General features: G+C 52.6%; 2 protein-coding genes across 6 annotated transcripts in view; one reads left to right on the forward strand and one right to left on the reverse strand.

Annotated features, from left to right (window-relative positions):
- Window positions 1-7: 7 nt before the first annotated feature.
- CHST1 (carbohydrate sulfotransferase 1) lies at window positions 8-7378 on the forward strand. The gene is made up of 2 exons (XM_008639454.2): window positions 8-4343; window positions 5369-7378. The coding sequence occupies exon 2, from the start codon at window positions 5413-5415 to the stop codon at window positions 6670-6672; it is 1260 nt and encodes a 419-aa protein (XP_008637676.1). The 5' UTR covers window positions 8-4343; window positions 5369-5412; the 3' UTR covers window positions 6673-7378.
- Window positions 7379-9754: 2376 nt separating this feature from the next.
- Window positions 9755-18917, reverse strand: part of LOC103620933 (transmembrane protein 263) — a 251981-nt gene continuing 242818 nt past the window's right edge. For 4 of the 5 annotated variants that reach the window (XM_017741912.1, XM_017741911.1, XM_008639678.2 and 1 more), the window contains one exon: window positions 9755-14637. In XM_017741912.1, coding sequence (XP_017597401.1) covers window positions 14351-14637 — 287 coding nt within the window. In that variant the 3' untranslated portion in view covers window positions 9755-14350. Of the gene's footprint in view, window positions 14638-17960; window positions 18001-18917 lie in introns of those variants that run through there. The other variant, XM_017741914.1, reaches the window with a different exon arrangement.

Genomic DNA, 18917 nt, shown 5'->3' on the forward strand with positions numbered 1-18917 from the left:
TGGGCAGGGAGGCACTGCAGAGTGCTGGCTGCCACTTGTCCCCTCCAGCAGCCCTCAACAAGCTGTACTGCCCTGGGGAAGGCGTGCAGGGGTGTTACTTGCTGGGCAGGGGACAGAGGCTCAGGTGCAGGGCTGAGCAGGCGCTGAAGTTGGTGCTAAGAATTCCCTGGGTGACTATGCATGCATGAGTCTCTGGGCGGGGGAAGGGAATGGGGGGAAGAGGGGTTGTCTGCCATGAGTCACATTTTGGGATGTGTCCCTTGGTGAGCCTGCTGCAGTCTCACTTGTGTCAGGAGAGGGGTTTTGCCTTACAGCTCCCGGCCTTGTGCAGGGTGTGCCGTGTGCTCCTCTGTGCCGGTGTGCGGGTGCCTGGCATGCGGGCAGGCAGCCCTGCCCAATCCCAGAGCCATCTGCCTGTCTTCCTGGCACCGAGACCCCGGCACTTCTCAGGCGATCACTGCTCACAGTTGTGTTTTCCAGCTGGTCCCAAAGTCCTGAGTCACTCTGCCGTTTCCATGGAAACAGCTTTGCTGGCGGGAATCAGTTTTGGGGGTAGAGGGTGCTGGTAGCTGGACTGGCACCAGGCAGGTCTGCGGGAAGGACTGGCGGGGCACAGACACTCCTCCAGTGCATCATCCTTGTGCCAGGGTTTCTACCAAGGCTGGAGCAGGCACCTGTGTTACACAGACCCTCACACCTTCTTCCACTCCCTTTTCCCTTCCTCCCTGCCATGGGGAAGCAGAGGTTTCCCTGGCAGTGGCAAGGGAGCTCAGGATGAGCCCAGCCAGGCTGAGGGTACAACTTCTGGGGAGCTGTTGAGAGAGGGGGACAGCCTGGAAGGCACTCAAAAAGAGCAGGTTTTTTTGACTGCCCTGTGAGAGAGCCTTGGGGACAGTAATGACAGTACCAGTAACTGCAAAGGCTCCTGCCTAAAGCTGCCTGAGTTGCCTGAACACGGCCACATCCAGGGAGCAAGGGAACCTGCAAGGAAGGCTTGGGGCAGGCGTCAGGGCAGCTGTCCTTGTGGAGATGCTGTGAGAGCCCCCCACGAGGATGAGAGTGCCACACTGCCGTGAGGCTCTGCCCTGCATAACACCTGGCTGCTTTTGGAGGGGAGAAGACCTGTGAGTTGTACTGACCCCTGCAACTTCCCTGCAGACTTCCAGCCTGCCTGGCAGCACCTGAACTCAGCTGCCAGTGCAGCCTTCAGTGCCACGGCCTGGCTGCATGGCTCCAAAAGCAGGTCATTCCCATCAAACCTAGGAAGACCATCCCCAAAACAGGAGCCCCCGGTCTGCTGCACAATGGCTGGCCGGCCGCATTCGCTGCTGCCCGCACCGGTGACTCACAGATGCCATTCAGCTTAATTCATCACCTCGATCTCCCCAGCGCTCCTGGGCTGTCTTGCTGGCTTCTCGCCTGCCCATCTCCCTCGGAGCAGTGCTGGGAGTCAGTGGAGGAGGAGGAGGAAGAGGAAGGCAGGTGATTACGCATCTGCTGCTGTTGGCAGGTGCACAGGGTGGGGGAGGTTGCACTGCCTGCGTCCATCCTCTCCCTTCCTCCAGGCTCAAGGCTGCGGGAAGTGGAGCAGGGGAGAGGAAAGGCTCAGCACCTTCCTCTTCCCACAGACAATGCTCCTGTCCCTGTGCCAGGCACTGGCTGGCCTCCTGCTGCACTTAGAGCTGGTTGCCGGATGCTGTGTATCCCTTGTGGATAGCCTGGTCCCAATGCGACTGCAGGCAGCTGGACAGAAATGCAGGCAAGGCAGCAGAGTGCAGTCTGGCATGCTGTGACCACAAGGGGGTTTGGGTTGGGAAAGGGGCAGTGGTGGCCCCAGCACAGTGCTAAAAGAGCCCAAAAGGGGCCTTCTGGCAGGCTCCTTGCAGCACCAGCAGTGCCAGGGGCTGGAAGGTGTGAGCGAGGTACCCCCACCCCGTGCTCCATCTCATAGTCCCAGCTGCTTGGAGGGACACCCTGATCTCAGCTCCCACCCTTGGGCTCCATTTGCTCATCCTCTTTGGTGGAGCTGAGCTGGAGACAGAGCAGAGGGTGATTTCGACTGAGAACACTTCTAGCACAGAAACATCTACGAGGCCAGCATTTCGGATGACTCCCATGGTCTGGGGCTGAGGAGCCAAAACCATCCATGCCTCACACGGGACTCTCAGATGCAGCCCCACGTGGGCACGGCCCTCTCTCGGGCTGCTGTCCGTACTGAAGGCCCTGGGTATCAGAGCCTGAAGAGGAACAGGCTGATTTCAGAACAAGGTTCCTCGGGGCAGGAATGGGAGTGCGAGCAGCTGTCCTGCTGTGCCTGTGTGCATCCTGCAACATCCTCCTGGGGCATGTTGTCTGCAGCCACTGCTCAGCCTGCCCACCCCGAGCCGTGTGGAGCCAGGACAGCTCCTCCTTGGCAGGTGTTTGCACCAGCCTGGCTCTGTCTGACAGATGAACAAGAGGCAGTGGGAGTAAAAGTGATCCTCAGTTGTTCTGGCAGCTCCCAGGTGTCATGTGCTTCTGCTGCCCCGGGAGCTCCTCCAGAGCACCCAGCTGCCGGTTGCCACTGTTCCTGGAGCCCAGGGCCGGATTGAGCAGGAGCTGCAGCCCCTCAGGGACAAGCAGTGATGGGAGGAGGCAGGAGAGCCAGCCGGGAGGTGAGAGTAGGCTCTGGCTGGCTTTAAAGGCCACAGATGAGACATCAGGGAGGGAGGCCTTCTCCCAAAACCTTCCCCTCCCTGGCTGCAGCTCAGCAGATGGGCAGGGCACACACCAAGGGTGTCAAGGCGCAGCCAAGGCTGTGGTTTAGCACTTGCTCAGTCAAGGAGGTGAATCAACACCCCGTTTTTCCCCTCCGCCACTTGGGACATTGCAAAGGGGAATGGGTTAGTGTGGGTGGAGAACCTGAAATGCTCACAGCCAGTGAGTGATCTGGTGGGAATTGGGACCAAGAAGGCATCTGGTCTCTGGTTTGCCTTTTTTGGGGAGCCGGCCGCAGGTTTCTGCTACAACCAGGACAATCTGAGTCACATCTGCTCCAGCATCCATCAGCAATGAAGCAAAGAGTAGGAGTTGAGGTTGTGTGAGGGATGCAGTGTGGTTGGCCATCACTAGAGAGCAGGAAAGCATTCCCACTGCAGCATGCAGTAGACACCTGGGCCAGGGGATGCCAGCAGGAACTCTCCTGCCCTGTTCTGCCTTAGCAGACCAGGAAAAACACTTTATCCAAGGGATGGAATATCCAATGTGGACACTGAGTCTGGGTTTCCCCTTTGCAGGGTGGGTAACCCCAATCCAGCAGCAGCAATAACCAAGCATCTGCGACTTTGGTCCTCCAGCCATGTGCCACAGTCCTGGGCAGGCAGCAGTCCAGGTAAAAGCAACCTGTATTCAAAGCATCATTTTGGGTCTAAAGCACAGCTCTTAGTGCACAGATACAGGAAGCGCTGGCAGGGGGTTGCCTGCAGCAGCTGTGCCAGACCCCCTGTCCTGGGATCCTGCTCTAAACCCCTGCTCCCAGTGAGAGGTCTCTGCAGTTGATAGTTCCTGAAGCTTCTTGCCTTCACAAAACAGCTGGAGCAGTTAGTAAATAATAAAGATATTAATTAAAAACAAGCTGGTTTTTACTCACCTGCAGGTCTGAGCTGCCCTCCTGGTGTCACTTGCTGGGTGACAGGGTCTCCCTAGGGAGTGGAACACATTGAGGATATGGGAACAACACACCATGCCAGCTGCTATGGGCTCTGCCGGGACCACACACCAGGAGCATTGCACTGTCCCAAGCCCATCAGGGATTTCAGTGTGCTCTGGGTTACAGCGGCTCTCACATGCTGAAATCCATTGCTGGCCCACTGGTCTTCCTTGGAGACCTCGTCCAAGCAACAACAGCAGTGGCTCTGACAGTCCTACCCACAGTGACCATGTGCTGGGGCTGAGCAGGGGACCAGGCACTCACCATGAGCTTGGGGCCAGCACGTTGTTCTCCCTGGGGACCCACAGAGAGCAGGGAAGAGGAAGCAATGGCAGTGATGATACAGTGGGCTCTGCGGGATGAGGAGCAGAGGTACTTGGGTCTGTCCCCTTGGTTTGCCTGAGGTGGATGGGCAGGTGAATGTACCACACTACGGGAGGGGAGACATGGAAGGAAGATGGGCAAGGGAAAGTGGGTGCAGGGGAGCTTCAAAACCATTGCTAATACTGGTGTGTCTCCCACACACAGGTGGTTTAGCTTGTTTGGAGTTTCTGGAACACATCTTCTTTGTGCTGCCTCCCAGCCCCACCGACCCCCTGGGAGCAGTAGTATGTGGATGTGAAATACCTGTGCTTTGGAGAGCAGCTGGCAGTTGGTCAGTGAACAGGGGGGATATTGCAGCACCACCAGAGTTACATCCCCTCCCAGCAATGTGGCAGCTCCCCAGGCATGACGGGTACCCCCCCACATGGTCCCTGAGCATCCCATCCAAGGGTCCTGCTCAGTTTCACCTACCCTTGCCCATGTGTGGGCAGCAGCAAGGCAGGGCTAGCACCACTGAAATGGTCCTGTGCAACTACAGCCCCACTCTTCCCTGCATCCATTCCTGTTGCCAAGGGCTTCTGCTGCTGCCTTGTTGGCAGTAGAGTATGGAGGAGATGCAGACTCTCATGCTTCCTCCTTTGTAGTATTGTTTTTCCCCTCTGGTGCTCGGAATAGGAGAGCCCTGAATACCAGAGTGGAGCAGGATCTTACCAGTCCCACAAGCTCATTGCTGAGGGCACAGCTCTGGCTGCACTCATGCCCAGAGGCTGACAGCCTGAGCTGGCTGTTGGACCTCTGTGCAAAGAGGTGTGCAGCTCCAGGAGAGACATTGCTGCTGTCCCAAGCAGGAGGTTGCTGGCCTGGATGGGCCATGCCTTATCCTGACAGCTGGACAGAAAGGATGGAGACAAGATAGCACCATCCCCTGACCTTTCCCTGCCACAGCTCCTGCACTGGGGTCAAAGGCACTGGCTGGTGGGGTGACAAGTGACTCACAAGGCAGCTGGGGAAGAGGGTTTGCAGCAGCTGGATGGAGACACACGGACAGTGTCACCTCCAGGTCCTAACATCCCCCTGCCTGGGCTGCAGGGCATGAGGTGAGCCATGGAGCACAGGATTTATGTACACCCCCAGCCTGGAAGGAACAGGTCTGAAGTCCTGGCTGGACATGTTTCTCCAGGCTTGCCAGCCTCTGCCTGTTATTTTTCTTGTCTGAAACAGGGCTCTGCAGTGTGTGACTGGGATTCACATGGTCATGACTGATGGACATACATTGGGAGGGCATTTGTTGGTACCTACATCTGCTGGGTACTTGGCAGTCCATGCTCAACCTGTGACTTCTCTGTTGAGTTGCAGACACCAAGACGACCTGCGAAGAAGCTCCATGAAGGTGACCAGCCATGCAATGTTCCTGGAAGGCTGTACTCCTCCTAGCCTTGGCATCCATCGCAATCCAGTACACAGCAATCCGGACCTTCACTGCCAAGTCCTTCCACAGCTGCCCCATCCCTAATCCTGTGAACTGCAGCCTGAGCCAGGACACTGATGTGGTCGACAGGCTGTGCGATGAGAATCCCACTTTCCCGTACAACCTCTCCAGGAAGACGCACGTTCTCATCCTCGCCACTACCCGCAGCGGCTCCTCATTTGTTGGGCAGCTGTTCAACCAGCACTTCGATGTCTTCTATTTATTTGAGCCCCTCTACCATGTCCAGTACACCCTGATCCCAAAGCTGACCCAGAGCAAGACTACGACAGACAGGCGGGTCATGCTGGGGGCCAGCCGAGACCTGCTGAGGAGCCTGTACGACTGCGACCTCTACTTCCTGGAGAACTACATCAAGCCCCAGCCTGTCAACCACACCACTGACCGCCTCTTCCGCAGGGGAGCCAGCAAGGCCCTGTGCTCGCCACCTGTATGTGAGTCCCTGGGAGCTGTGGATCTCCACTTGGAGGAAGGAGACTGCGTGAAGAAATGTGGGAGCTTGAACCTGACGCTGGCCACTGAGTCCTGCAGAGAGCACGGCCACGTGGCCATCAAAACCGTACGGGTGCCCGAGGTCAGTGACCTCCGGGCCCTGGTGGAGGACCCGCGGCTGAACTTGAAGGTCATCCAGCTGGTGAGGGACCCCCGGGGGATCCTGGCATCCCGGAGTGAGACCTTCCGAGATACCTACAGGCTGTGGAGGATCTGGGATGGCACTGGCAGGAAGCCGTACAACCTGGATGTGACCCAGCTCACCACAGTGTGCGAGGACTTCTGGAACTCTGTGTCCACCGGCCTCAACCGGCCGCCGTGGCTCAAGGGAAAGTACATGCTGGTGCGGTACGAAGACCTGGCCAGGAACCCCATGAAAAAGACTGAGGAGATCTACGATTTCCTGGGCATCCCCATGGACAGCAACGTCGAACGCTGGATACAGAACAACACCCGAGGAGACAGGTCCTCCTCCAAACACAAGTACGGGACGGTGCGCAACTCTGCAGCGACGGCGGAGAAGTGGCGCTTCCGTCTGTCCTACGAGATTGTGGCGTTCACCCAGCACGCCTGCCAGCAGGTGCTGGCGCAGCTCGGCTACAAAACTGCTGGCTCCGAGGAGGAGCTGAAGAACCTCTCCATCAGCCTGGTGGAGGAGAGAGACTTCCTGCCCTTCTCCTAAGGCAGCCCCAATGAGCCTGGTTTTGATGCGGACTGTTTCTAACTGATGCCTTATTTTATTTTCTTTCATTTTGTTTCCCCCCTCTCTCTCTCTCGTCTTTTTCTCTCCAAAATTTGCACTAAACCTTGAGCAGGAACCTCAATGGCCGAGTCCAGGGGAAGTGACTGCTGCCCCTCAATACATTTTGGATGCCAGGAGGAGTTGGGCCTCCCAAGCAAGAGCTAGAACTCTGGATGGGTAACAATGTTTACAAACCACACAAAATGTATAAAGCGACCTTCAAGCTTTCCAAACCGAAGGGTATCTGGGGTACTGTACTTTTGCACTGTTTACTTTTACAATGTAAGAGGTAAATATAAATATAATTTATGAATGGTGTCATCCCCTCCAGAATAACTCCCTCTGCCCCCAATGAGCAGGTTAGACTGGAAGCTGAAAGTGGAACAACCTCTTCGTTTTTGATCTCAGTGTGACATGTCTGTCTGTTTAAGTCCTGTTATTGGGCTGGGCAGTTGGTCAGCTGCTCCTACATGGTTGTTTGGTAACACCTGTGATAGTTCTTTGTGCCAAAAACCCACAAAAGAAAAAAAAAAAGGGAAAAAAGTGATTGGGTGGTTTGGTAAAAGCCCAACACATTTAATGCTTTATTTCTGTGTTTTCTGTAAATAAAAGTGCAATAAAACTGACCTGGGGGTGAACTTCACCTGAAAGACCTCAGCGAGTATACTGGGGTGGATGCACCACCAGGCAAAGGGCAGCATCTCCTGGTCTGCCTGACTCCTGCGAGGCTGGGAGCGGGTGGGGTAAGGCTGGGGGGGCAGACACCACAGCCTCCAAGGCGGGGGGAGCTGCAGCCACCTCCTCGGGCATGTGCATGTTTGCCTCTGAAGTGTGTCAAAATGCAGGCAGTTAAGGCAAAAGCAAGAACCCGTGGCTATTTACTGGCCTGAAAGCTTGTTGGTCTGCATGGGGGCATAGGACTTGCTGAAGTGCCTGACTCCAGAGTGCTAATGGCACCAGTACAGTGAACCCAGCTCCATCAGGCTGCCCCCGCCCATGTCTGACAGTGCTGGTGCCAGAGCATTGGCATCCCCTGTCCTGGAGGCCAGGGGAAGTGCTCTGGTGCAGGTGATGAAACTGCCAGAATGAAAATGAATGAACAAGATGATCCTGGCAATACACAAGTATTCCTTCATGAGCTGCCTGCAAGACACTGGGCCTGTGGGCTGGGCAAGTCAGAAAGCTGCTGAACGGGGGAGCCAGGCATGCAGGGCAGGAACACTGAGAGCCTTACACAAGACATTGCTGGTCTGCTTGATCTCTGTCTGATAGAACAGCTGGCCAGCTCCTCCAACCCAGCTGGGAGAGTCCCAGCAGTCCAGCCCTTGAGACATGTCATGCAGACCACAAGCAGCTGCATATGGGAAGCCACTGGGGCCAGTCCCCAGGGTATGGAGGACAACAATGCCCCAGCAGTTTCTCAGTTGCTCCTGGAGCCAGGCAGGGCAGGGACCCAGAGAGAGATGAGACCACAACTTGTGACATCTACTCACAGCTGCACACTCCCAGCTTTGGGCCTGCTCCTGGCCCAGAGGGGTCTGAGCCACCCACAGCCCACCTACCTGGGCACATCTTCACTCCAAAGGTCTCTTCTGAGCTCTGCTGCCCACCAGCTTTTGCCCCACTCTTACCTGGGAGAGGAGTGGGTGCTGCAATTGCACACAGGGGGCCGGGACACGCTGCCTGAGTGAGACAGGGCAAACCTGTAACTACAGGTGATTTTGCCCCATCCTTTCACCCCTTAAAAGACCTCTGGAGGGGAAGCTTGTTAGTGGTGTTTTGCAATTTGGCTTAATGTGGCAAACCAGCTGGGCTGCAGGAAAGGTGAGAAGCTGTGATGTACCTGATAGCTTCTCCTCAGGGCTCATGGCTCCAGCACCTGTAATTCATCTGTGCTGTCTGCAAGGCTACATGGATGGCTCCAGCTCTGTGAGGAGGAATGGGGGGAGACAGTGTGCACTTGCTGGGGATGGGCACTTCCCTCATCTGCCTCCCCACAGTGGGCATAGGGGCAGCCCCTGGAAGAGACTGTGTCCCCAGGTGTCTTCACCTCCCTGTCACTGCCAAACCTGCTCCTGCCACCGGTGCCTCCCAAGCCACACTGCCTGGCTGTGTCTGCAAGCGAGGACGGAGGAATGGGGCAGGTGGCAGAGGTGGCTGCAGACAGCCTTATTGGTGCGCTGTGTGCTGCTCTTCCCAAGCAGCTGGCAGCAAAATGCCAACCAAATAAATGGCTTGATTGCCCTGTTATTAGTTACTAAATTAATCCTTTTGTCAGCACTTAACAAATGCTGAGCTGTTGGCTCCTGGCCTCGACCCAGTAAAAGGGACACCCTATCTTGTGCCTGATCCAGCACTGCCTGGCTGCTGGGCTACAGTCCTCCCTGAGGGCTGTGCATTCCCAGGAGCGCTGTGTGGCTCTGCCCTGGCTTAAATGCCTGCGGAGCAGATGAGGTAGCTGGGGTAGCTGGCTGTGCCCCTCAGCACCAACACTGCCAGCCAGCCAGCAGAGGGTCAGGCTGTCCCATGGGGCTTGCTGCAGCTCTGGGGTGGGATGTCAAACTGCCATCTCCTGCAGAAAGAGCAGGCTGCTGTGAGGAGAATTGCTTCCTCAGCTGGGAAAAGTGGCTATGCAAACTTGCCTGGAGGAACAGTGGCTGTAGAGGCAAAATATCCCATCTTCAGCTGCTGAGATCCCACTCCCAGGGCTAGGCCAGCTGTCCCCAGCCTGAAAGCCATCTTATGCACTGGTCTTTAAACCAACACAAAAAATTGAGTTTAGAAGTCTTATCCAAACTGTTCTTACCATTCCAGTCAGGAAAGGCGCCTGCAGCAAAATGGCTTTTGAACTGCGGTTGAAAGCTATGTCCTAGTTTAAGCAGGGATGGAGATTCAGCCTTGCTTGGTGCCTCATCTAGAGCCCTTAGGGGAGAGATCTAATTTCCCAAGGAATCTCTAACATCTTCCTTCAGCTGTGCTTCCTCTCCTTATTTCCCCCCACTGGAAACAAGACCCAGCATAATCAAGGTTTTTATCCTCAAATTTTACTGTAATTAAAATACAGAGATGCAGAATATTCCCAGAAACACACTGCAAAACAAACCAAGCAAACAAATTCAGTAGGAAACCAATTGCAGACAATGAAATGATAAAGAACAAAAGTGTTCTCTGGAGCCCAGCACTGTGCACAGGACCGTGTGGCTGCAGTTTTGGGTTGCCAAAGGCCTCCTCAGCTCCTAGAGAAGCAGAGTTGGGCCCTGGCTCTGCAGCTCTCTCTAACCATCTCCATATTCCCACTCATGCTGTTGTTTTTACAAGGATGACTTTGCAACGGAGACACAGAAATGACCCTCCCACAGGGACAAGAGCCAACAAGGGAACCCAGAGAAAAAGAAGTGGGTTAAAATTTTCCACACACAAACCACAAGGGGACAGAGAGGGGTGGAAGACATGCACTTCTCTCCCAGCCTGGGGAGCTGCAGGGGCAATCACCCTCTGCCCTCCCAGACACTGCGAGTGTGAATGTTTAATGAAGGTCTCAGCAAAAGCTTCGGGGAGCTGTATCCACGGGCAAGACCAAAAGCTAAGGGAGGGATAAAAAAGTGAAGGATAATGAGACTAAGGACAGGGAAAAGGGAGGAGAGGATGTGCCTGTGGGTCTCCTTTCAGCCAGGACATGTTTGCTGGGCACAGGGAACAGCCAGGCAACGTGGGACACAGGGCTGTGACTAGGGCCACATCCCACCTCCACCATGGGGGAGACCCAGCCCCATCATGGGGAGATCATGACAAAAGCCTGGGGGAGTTTTGGGAAGGGGGGGTGATAAGAAGGGAGCTGATCTGATGCTTTGACCATCCATTGATCTGTCTAAACAGAAATCACTAGCGATCATCATTACTACGGAAGCAGGGCACAAGCCAGGCATGGACCACCACCACACATTGACCACAAAACCCACATGGACCCACTCCCCTTTCTGTTCTCTTCCCATTATGTTCATCTTCTGATTCAAAGCCTGTCCTAAGAAACAAATTCCCTCCATGCTCCCCGTTTTCTTGTTCCCCTACTCCTCAACTCCTCCTGTCACACCACTCTCTCCCCATCTTCTGTGTACCAACTCCCTTTAATCATTCCCTCTACCCCAACGCCACCCCCTCCTATTTTGTACCAAGCTACCTCATCTGGTAGCCATGGGATTTATGCACAACAGAGTTTTTTGCCCTTCATACCATGAATGGGCAGTGAGAGAAGGGCTGCACCAGTGGCCCAGGTGGCTGGAGTCTCTGTAGTGGGAGAGGAGGAAAGGGGGCATCTGACAAGAGCCAACAGCTTCCCCATCCAATCCAGATCCCACTGTCCTGCAACCAAAGCTGTCAGAAGGCATCTTTACTTCTAGACTGGGAAGACTGACCCTGTTTTCCCTCTGCTCTGGCACTGTGAATGCCCAGAAAAGCAGGTTGGGACTGGGTCACCATGGTGAACTGAGCAGGCCTAGCACAGTCTTTCTTAAAGCCTTTGAGTCCTGGAGAGTTACTTATTCCTGAATGCCTGTTTAGCAGTGTGAGGCCTTGTTTTTGGAGTAGATTTAATCTTCTACCCCTGCCTGCTAATTTGATCTCTTTTGCTACTCATGGTCCCTGAGCTCTCCTTTAGCTGGGCTGTAAGAACAGTGATTTAGGCTGTGAGTTCTCCTCTCCAGCTCATCTCTTCTTCTCCAGGCCATCCTGCAAAGAAATGGCAGTTCCAGACAAATGGTAAGCTTTACTCCATTTACTGCAGGGATGCACAGAAGAGAAGAAATAAAAAAATGGGAAACCCTCAGGCCCCCTGTGGCCTTCCTTACATCACCTTGATCCCATTTGCCACGGCTGCTCTGTACACACAGTGCCTGCAGACAACAGCTTGGGCAGGATGTACTGCCTCTCCCAGCAAAAGCCTGTGTGAGACACTATTTAGCCAAAAGCATTGTCAGCCTCCCACCACCCACCCAGGGCTGGCTGCTGAAGGTTCTTAGATTCTATCTTCTCCTGTCCAAGACCAGGAGAGACATTTAGGAAGAAGACTCTTCTGTCTCAATTGGCCAGAAGCAATTTTTCTCAGAGGGTTGGTGACAACACAGCTAGTTACACACAAGCAGCTTTTAGCTTTGGGGCTAGAGCTTGCTTCAGGAGCAGTCTGTGATCTGGAATAAGAGATGAGATGTACTCAGGGAGAGCAGTGAGCAGAGATCCATGCAGTGCAAACGGTCCTCCTGCTTTGCAGGGCATTTGAGATAAAGGGAGAACAGAAAAGACTTCTTCTGGCCTTGCCAACTGCCACGAGCATCCCAGCAAAGTACAGGCACACATCAAGGCCTGATCTTTCTGTGAAGCTGCTGCCTTCAGAGACAAAACTGACATGTCTGGCCTTCACCAGAACAGAGGAGACAAAGTGAGGAAATGCACACACCTACCAAATGCTGCTTCCTCTTCAGAAACAAAGATGTAAGTTAAATCTCTCTCATGCTATCAAGAGTAACAAACGGTGGAGATCAGCAGCTTCTTACCACTACAAACAGTAGGGGCTACCTAGCAAAGGGTATGGAGAGTGACTAACATCAGCATGATTATCACAGGGACACAGCAACATACGTCCCAAAATGTGGATTTAATAAAGGTCAGAATGAAAACTGCGTCACAAGCCCAAGAACATTCAGCAAAAATGGTGGTGGGAGTGTGTGTGTGTGTTGTACTTAAATATTCCCTGATGTCTAAGTCCTAAGCACAAGAGAGCAGCCAGGAAGTGCAACGACCTCCAAGGGGAAATGAAGATCAAGAAAGTTGGCTTCAGTGTCTGAAAGACAGGGCTGAGAGAAAACAAACAGCACAGACGGGAGAAAGGGGATTTTTCACATTCCTTTGGTTTCAATAAACTATGCTCTTGGGCAACAGAGGGCAAAACATCCTCTAAAACATTATTTTTCTTTTGACCAGGACCCTATATAAAAACTGTATGCTGAAAGTGCCGAAGATGACTTTGTAAACTCCTCTGCGGCAGTGGCACAGGTTTGTTTCCCTGGCTGAAGGCATGCCTGTGGACTGACACGAACACACGCACGCTAACGTAGAGGCATATTTATAAATCACAGCACAAGCACTGCTTCACTTGCCTATGCATCCAACACCTACAGACCTAGGCAAATCACCTGCCAAAGCCAGGAGCAGCAGAGTTAGTGGTGGAGCCTGTGGCTTTCCTCGTCCCAAGAATTACAGGGGGCCTTGAAGTGAGTGAGTGAGTGAGTGCACGTTTGTGTTTGTGTGTGTGTGTGCAATGCCACATGGCCCCTTGAGCATCACGGGCCAGGCTGAGGGTGGCTGTGACTCCCAGATGGATGCAGGTGTCTGGGTTTCTGCGGCACTACAACTATGGGTGGGCTATTTAGTGCAACATGGTCATTTAGAGGAGCTGGCCTGGGGCCCCAGGAGCAGTGTGCAGAGGAGTAGTTGCTGGTGCCCTGTGCAGGCTGGCTGCTGTTGGAGCATGCTCAGCCCCTTGGGAAGTGTTCTCCAACATGGTGCAGCCCATTCACACCCAGGCCACCACTCCTGGGGTGCTGAGTCATGGGGAGAGCAACACTCTCAGCCTCCCCTCCATCCCTGCAGCAGAATTTAGGTGGCATTTGGGAAAACACTTGCTCCTGGTTACTACTGATGTCTGTGGAGTGTGAGGGTGGCCAAGAGACAAAATGTCCTTGTTGCAGACAGGGATACTGGAAGGATTTCAAGGGTCAAACGAAAGGCCTGGTCTCTCTGTGGAACATCACTGCCTGTACTGCAATATCACAGAGGCCTGGCAAGTGCCACTGTCAGCTCCTTCTCCAAATGGGAACATAAAACAGCTTTCGTATTCCTCCTTCTCACCAAGAAAATCTGGGCAGAATTTGGTGGTCTGGGACGTAGCATACTCTGGTGTGGCATCATCGCCAGAGCTGCTCTGCTGACCTTGAGGGTTCCCTCTCTGAAGGGTGCAATTCAGCCAGGGAGTAAGTGATTGGGAGCAGCTTGTAGGAATGGGCCCTGCGAAGAAAAGGTAAGAGGTGCAGGGCAGGAGGGAGGCTTCCCCCTCTTCACAGTAATTCTCCTTTGTGTCAATGGGACTTCTACAGTTCTCTGCCAGGCACACCTCCCAAACACACCTCCCAGAGCAAAGGGAAGGGGTGTTTCAGAGGCTGTCTTCCCAGCTGAAGTTGAATTTGACTACACAACCCACACTTCAAGCCAGGCATAGTTCCCCCCCATCCCTGTTACTCCCCTCACCTCCAGGCAGATGGAGCCTGATGCCTTCTCCCATCCCTCTGTGCTTACAAGAGCAAGAAGGGAGGAAGGAAACTACAAGACAGAGACAACTGTGCCTTTAAAGTCCTCAGAGTAAAGATGGTTCCCAGTAGGTGATGGGAGTGAAAGGCATTGACAGTGGCTCTGTGAGCTCTGAGCCAGGCAGGCGGTGCTGAGCAGGCTGCAGCCAGAGTCTGCTCGGGTGCTCGACCCTCCCTGAAGCGGCTGGTTCCAACTCAAAGAGGTGCAGGGTAGGGGAAGAGTATGGGCAGGTTGATCTTTTGGAAGGGAGCTGTGACAGGGATTAGTCAGCCTTGTCCTTCTTCTTTGCAGTGAAAGGGACTTTGCTGGCGACTGCACTGCCCACAGCTCCGACGCCGCCGGTCACTGCTGAGACGCTGCCCTTCACCAGTCCAACGCCAGCAGCGGGGACACTGGTCACAGCTGTTTTGGTGAGCTCCAGACTCTTGCTGCCCACCCAGGCAACTCCTCCCAGTGTGGCCCCCACGGCTCCCCGAGTGATACTGAACAGGCCGCCTGTCACTCTCCAGATGACTCCTGCCTGCTGCTGTGGGTGGTCCTTCCTGGCATCTGTGGGGAGAGACAAAAAGGGAATGTCAGAAGTGGTCATGCTGGAGACCTTCTCCCTGGGCACCTCTTCCAGCCCAGGACTGTCAACCACGGCACATGCTCTCATATGCATAATGCCTTGCCTTGCAGCCCGAGACCTCTTGGTGCCTGAAGGAGGAACCAAGGCAATCCCAGACTTACAGCATAGCAAGAAAGGACTTTGGGAGGGTAGGAGTGGGAGCAGAATTGCCTGTGTGACAGAGAAGGGAAGAAGGCAGGTCAGTTGCAGTCCCAAACTTGCAAGCCTTCGTGCCGCAGTGCAAAGCAAATCCCACTTTACAAGAGATGTAATTCCCCTCCCATGCGTATTGGCTAATGCCAGTAAATCACAAAAACTAATGCCAGCATGGGAGGCACGAACTGCAGACAGCAACAGCTGACATTTGTGTGGCCTGCAGGTCCTCAGAAGCATCTGTTTGGAAGCAGGTCTGGGCCCGTGTCAGATGCAGAACTGAGGCACAGCACAGACTTATCTGCGAGAGCTGTAATTGAGTGAGCAGAGATAGCAAACTGCAGTAAAGATACAGTGACAGAAACGTCACCTCAGGTTGTACAAGCCCTCCAGAGATCTCAGCTACGTATTTAATAGTGTTAAGACAGTGCTTAAGTTACTACACTGTGTCACTGCTGGTTTACCTGTGCCAGCTGGATCAGGGCCAGCATGATATACCCACCCAAGCTGCCATCACACCTGCCCACAACACTGCAGACATTATGTTCACAGCTCACCACTTCTTGGGAAGGGGTTGAATCTGAACTGCTACTCATGGGATTCAAACCTGACAACTCTCCTGCTGGCCTGCAGACAACCTTCTCCTTTTACATCAGCTAACAATGCAGTGTGCAGGTAGCAATGCAAGAGGTGCTCTTTTCGTGGGGCAAGGCATTTTGGATACTCTGACTTCTGATTCACTGCCATGAGTTGAACTAATAATTGCAAAAACATAATAAAGCAATCCTGGCAGGAAAAAAAAAGGAGTGTGTTTACTTTGAAGTCCATGGGGAGCTGGTGTGGAAGGTTTGCAGGTCTAACTATGAGAATTAATTTTCTACTTTTATTATGCCACTGTAGCTTATGCTGTGTTCAAACACAAATGACAACACCCACAGAAGTAGAGGGGGTGGGCAGGTGATGTCAAATCCATTAAAGTTTCCATTCTGGGAGGGTGATTCAGTTCAGAAAGTGGCCAGTCCACCCTACTTGTTAATGTTCCTAATTCTCCAGCATGAAATAATGCCTCTGATCTCACAGTGTAAGAAAATAGCTTCAACTGGGGTAATGAATATTGTATTTCCGGCTCTGTTACAAAGACAGCAAAGTGGTGAATCTTTGTGCTTCTGCAAATGCAAATGGTGCTAAGTGGGAATAATTTTTAGATGGACAACAAGTTGTGTCAGAGGAGCAGAAAACCTAAATGTTTATAGGCTGTGCTTTTTTTCTCCCCCAATGTGTCACAAAGTGAGCAGCAGTAAAAAAATGCAGACAAAACAAAAGTTAAAAAAAAAGCAGAACATGAGTTAGGTCTGTAAAAAGCTAAATAGCACAGTTACTTGAGAATGATGCTGGCACGTGTTTGGTTATCCTAGAGCTTTGTTAGATCTTTTCCTGAAGGATGGAAGCTCCCATGGCTTTATTCATTGGAGCATCTTGTTGTTAGGTGGAGAAGACTACGGAAGGATATTGCGGCTGTTCAATCACTGCAGTTTCGTTGTATTTGCATAAAGTAAAGTTATATCAGACTCCAATTTTTTGTGAAAGCATCCTGATCCTGCTTATCACAGCCCAGCAGAAGGTGCTGAAATATTCCCCATTAGCCTAAGATGAACCCTAATCCATCACCATGGGTGGTCCAGATCAAAAGGATGTAAGAGCAGCAATGCTGGGGCCCTGCCAGGATTGCCTTGGGATGTCTTTTCCAGCCCAAGTGTTCCTGGAGCTGTAGGCTCTTTGACACTCTCAACCCTAACCCTAAGCCTAAACCAGAATCAGGTGGTGTGATGATCCTTCCCTAGGTATTTTTGTCCTGGATTCTTTTAAAATTCTGCAGAGTTGGAATTTCCTTGGATTCATACATTTTCCCCCGAGCTTCTCCCAGTCTGAACAGAGGTCTCCCTTGGGCAGGGAGTCCGATGTTCCCCAGCTTGGATGACTTGGACTAAGCCTTAAGTTACACATATCTCTGATAACCCAGACAGCAACATGGAGGTGGAGAAAGGCCAGTACAGAGCTTCCAGTGTACAGTTCCTAGTATACAACCTATTCCTTACCTATTCCTCAACCGTTTCTCAAGAGGTTTTTTTTTCTCCTCTCCCTCAGTGTTACTGAGACCTACTGGATCCATGTCAGGTTTATCTGCTATTCCTCAACTGCTCCAGAGAGCTTATCCAGTACAGCCATTTCTGTGTTTTGTTTGCAGTCCGAGGGCAGGAAGAACTGAGGGGTCCAGAAATCCATGCAACTGTAAAGCAGGACTAGGTGAAAACCAGAGTGGTCCTCCAAACAAACATTATCCTTCAAGGATGGCAGGTCTTGTGTTCCTGCTCCCCTGTCTGAGGAAGTGGGATCCTTCGTGTCTCAGAGGACTGCAATGCAGAAGCTCTGGGCATTAAACACCTACTGGCATGCTCAGCTGCAGAACCAAGACCTGTATCAAAGTAGCAATAATCTTCCTGGCTCTCCCCCAGTAAAACTGCATCTTAGGCTACCTGGAACGTATCTGTAGGAAGATTTATGCCTCTGGAGCTGCCCAGCCATCTGAACTGCACTAGTGTGAGAATCTCTTACATGGTATGTGAATGTCTGCAGGTGGACAGCCTACAGACCAGAGAGAAGGTAGCAACTGCAGACGAGATTGAGAGAGGATGTTACTCTGCCAGCAGAGAGCTAGAACATTTTGGACAAAGTGTCAGGAAATACTAATGAAGACAAGACAAGGACAAAGGTTCTTTCTGATTAAGCTAGGCAGAGACAACATGCTGCAGTGCACTGGAGCACCAGTGCTTGCACACTGCCTGTGCCTGGTCTGCAGCCACTCTCAGAGTCCTTAAAACTCCTCAGGGAGAAGGGAGGGAGGATCTGGCCCTAGGAGGGTGGGAGGCTGTTGCAGAAGCACTCTAACAGCTCCAACACAAAGCAGAAGATGTACCACACCAAAAAAACCCCCAAACTGATCAACCAAATGTACAAAAATCCAAACCAAAACCCAAACACACTCAGGTTTGAATAGATTTGAACAGAAAAAGATAAATCCCTGGTGACCCCAACCACAACGGACTACACTAACCTGGCAGCAAGCTGAAATGGGTCATATTTGTTCTATATTCCAGATGATGTGTTGGAAGCTTTCAAGCCATCCCTGGTTAGTTTGTCTTCAGGATTGCAATAAACCCCACAGTAAGCTGTCATGTAAGATAAGCATCAGATTTACAGTGCAAATTAGTCTCTCAGACAATGGAGCGAGCTAAGCATTTTGTTGGCACAGAGGAGCCCAGATTAAGAGCAAGACAGACAGCAGAGATGAAATACACAAAATAATCAGAGAGACAGACACACAGCCTAAGCAGGGGAACAATTCTGTTCCCTGGAGCCAGCCGCAGCCGATGCTGCTCATGAAAGCTCTTCGCAATCTGTGGAGCCCTTTTTCCTCTCCATCAATGACCTGGCCTTTTCAAGGGTCCCTTCAGCTTCACTTCACCCCACGTCAGCTTAGAATAGAAGAATACATAGGAGAAAAGAGCTGAATAAAAGGCTCTCCTGTATGAATGCCTGCATTCTGGCCTGGGGTCGGCACCCCACACAACAGAGAGGTCTCCCTACACTCTCCTCCCTGGCCACTGCCATCTGCACTCTCCACTGGCTTCTCTTCCAGAGCACGGGTCCTGCCCACCAGGGCTCCAGACAAATTTAGGTCTTCTCACCTGATCCTAACAGCATCTATGACTTGAGCAGAAAGGAGATTGGTAATAACAGATACAACTTTCTACGCTGCCATGACACTCCTCAGGGCTTTGCACTGCATTCATTTGGAGAGACAAAATGCGAGCCTGTGCTGGTGCCCAGTACAAATGGCACAGGCACTACTCTCACCCTCAGCCCCTGCCAGCAGGTGATAAGGCAGGCAGGATGAACTCTTTACTTTAAGAAGGACTTGTGTAAGTTGCTCTTTCCTACTAACTTTCAAAAACAGCCCCAAGCCAGGAAAGCAGTGTCCAGGAGCAGCACTGGTTTTGCATCTTTCCAT

This window comes from Corvus brachyrhynchos, unplaced genomic scaffold, assembly GCF_000691975.1.
Source record: "Corvus brachyrhynchos isolate BGI_N302 unplaced genomic scaffold, ASM69197v1 scaffold115, whole genome shotgun sequence".
Taxonomy (NCBI): Eukaryota; Metazoa; Chordata; class Aves; order Passeriformes; family Corvidae; genus Corvus; species Corvus brachyrhynchos.

Coding starts and splice junctions, on each gene's coding strand:
- CHST1 (XM_008639454.2), top strand. CDS start 5,413: ATGCAATGTTCCTGGAAGGCTGTACTCCTCCTAGCCTTGGCATCCATC.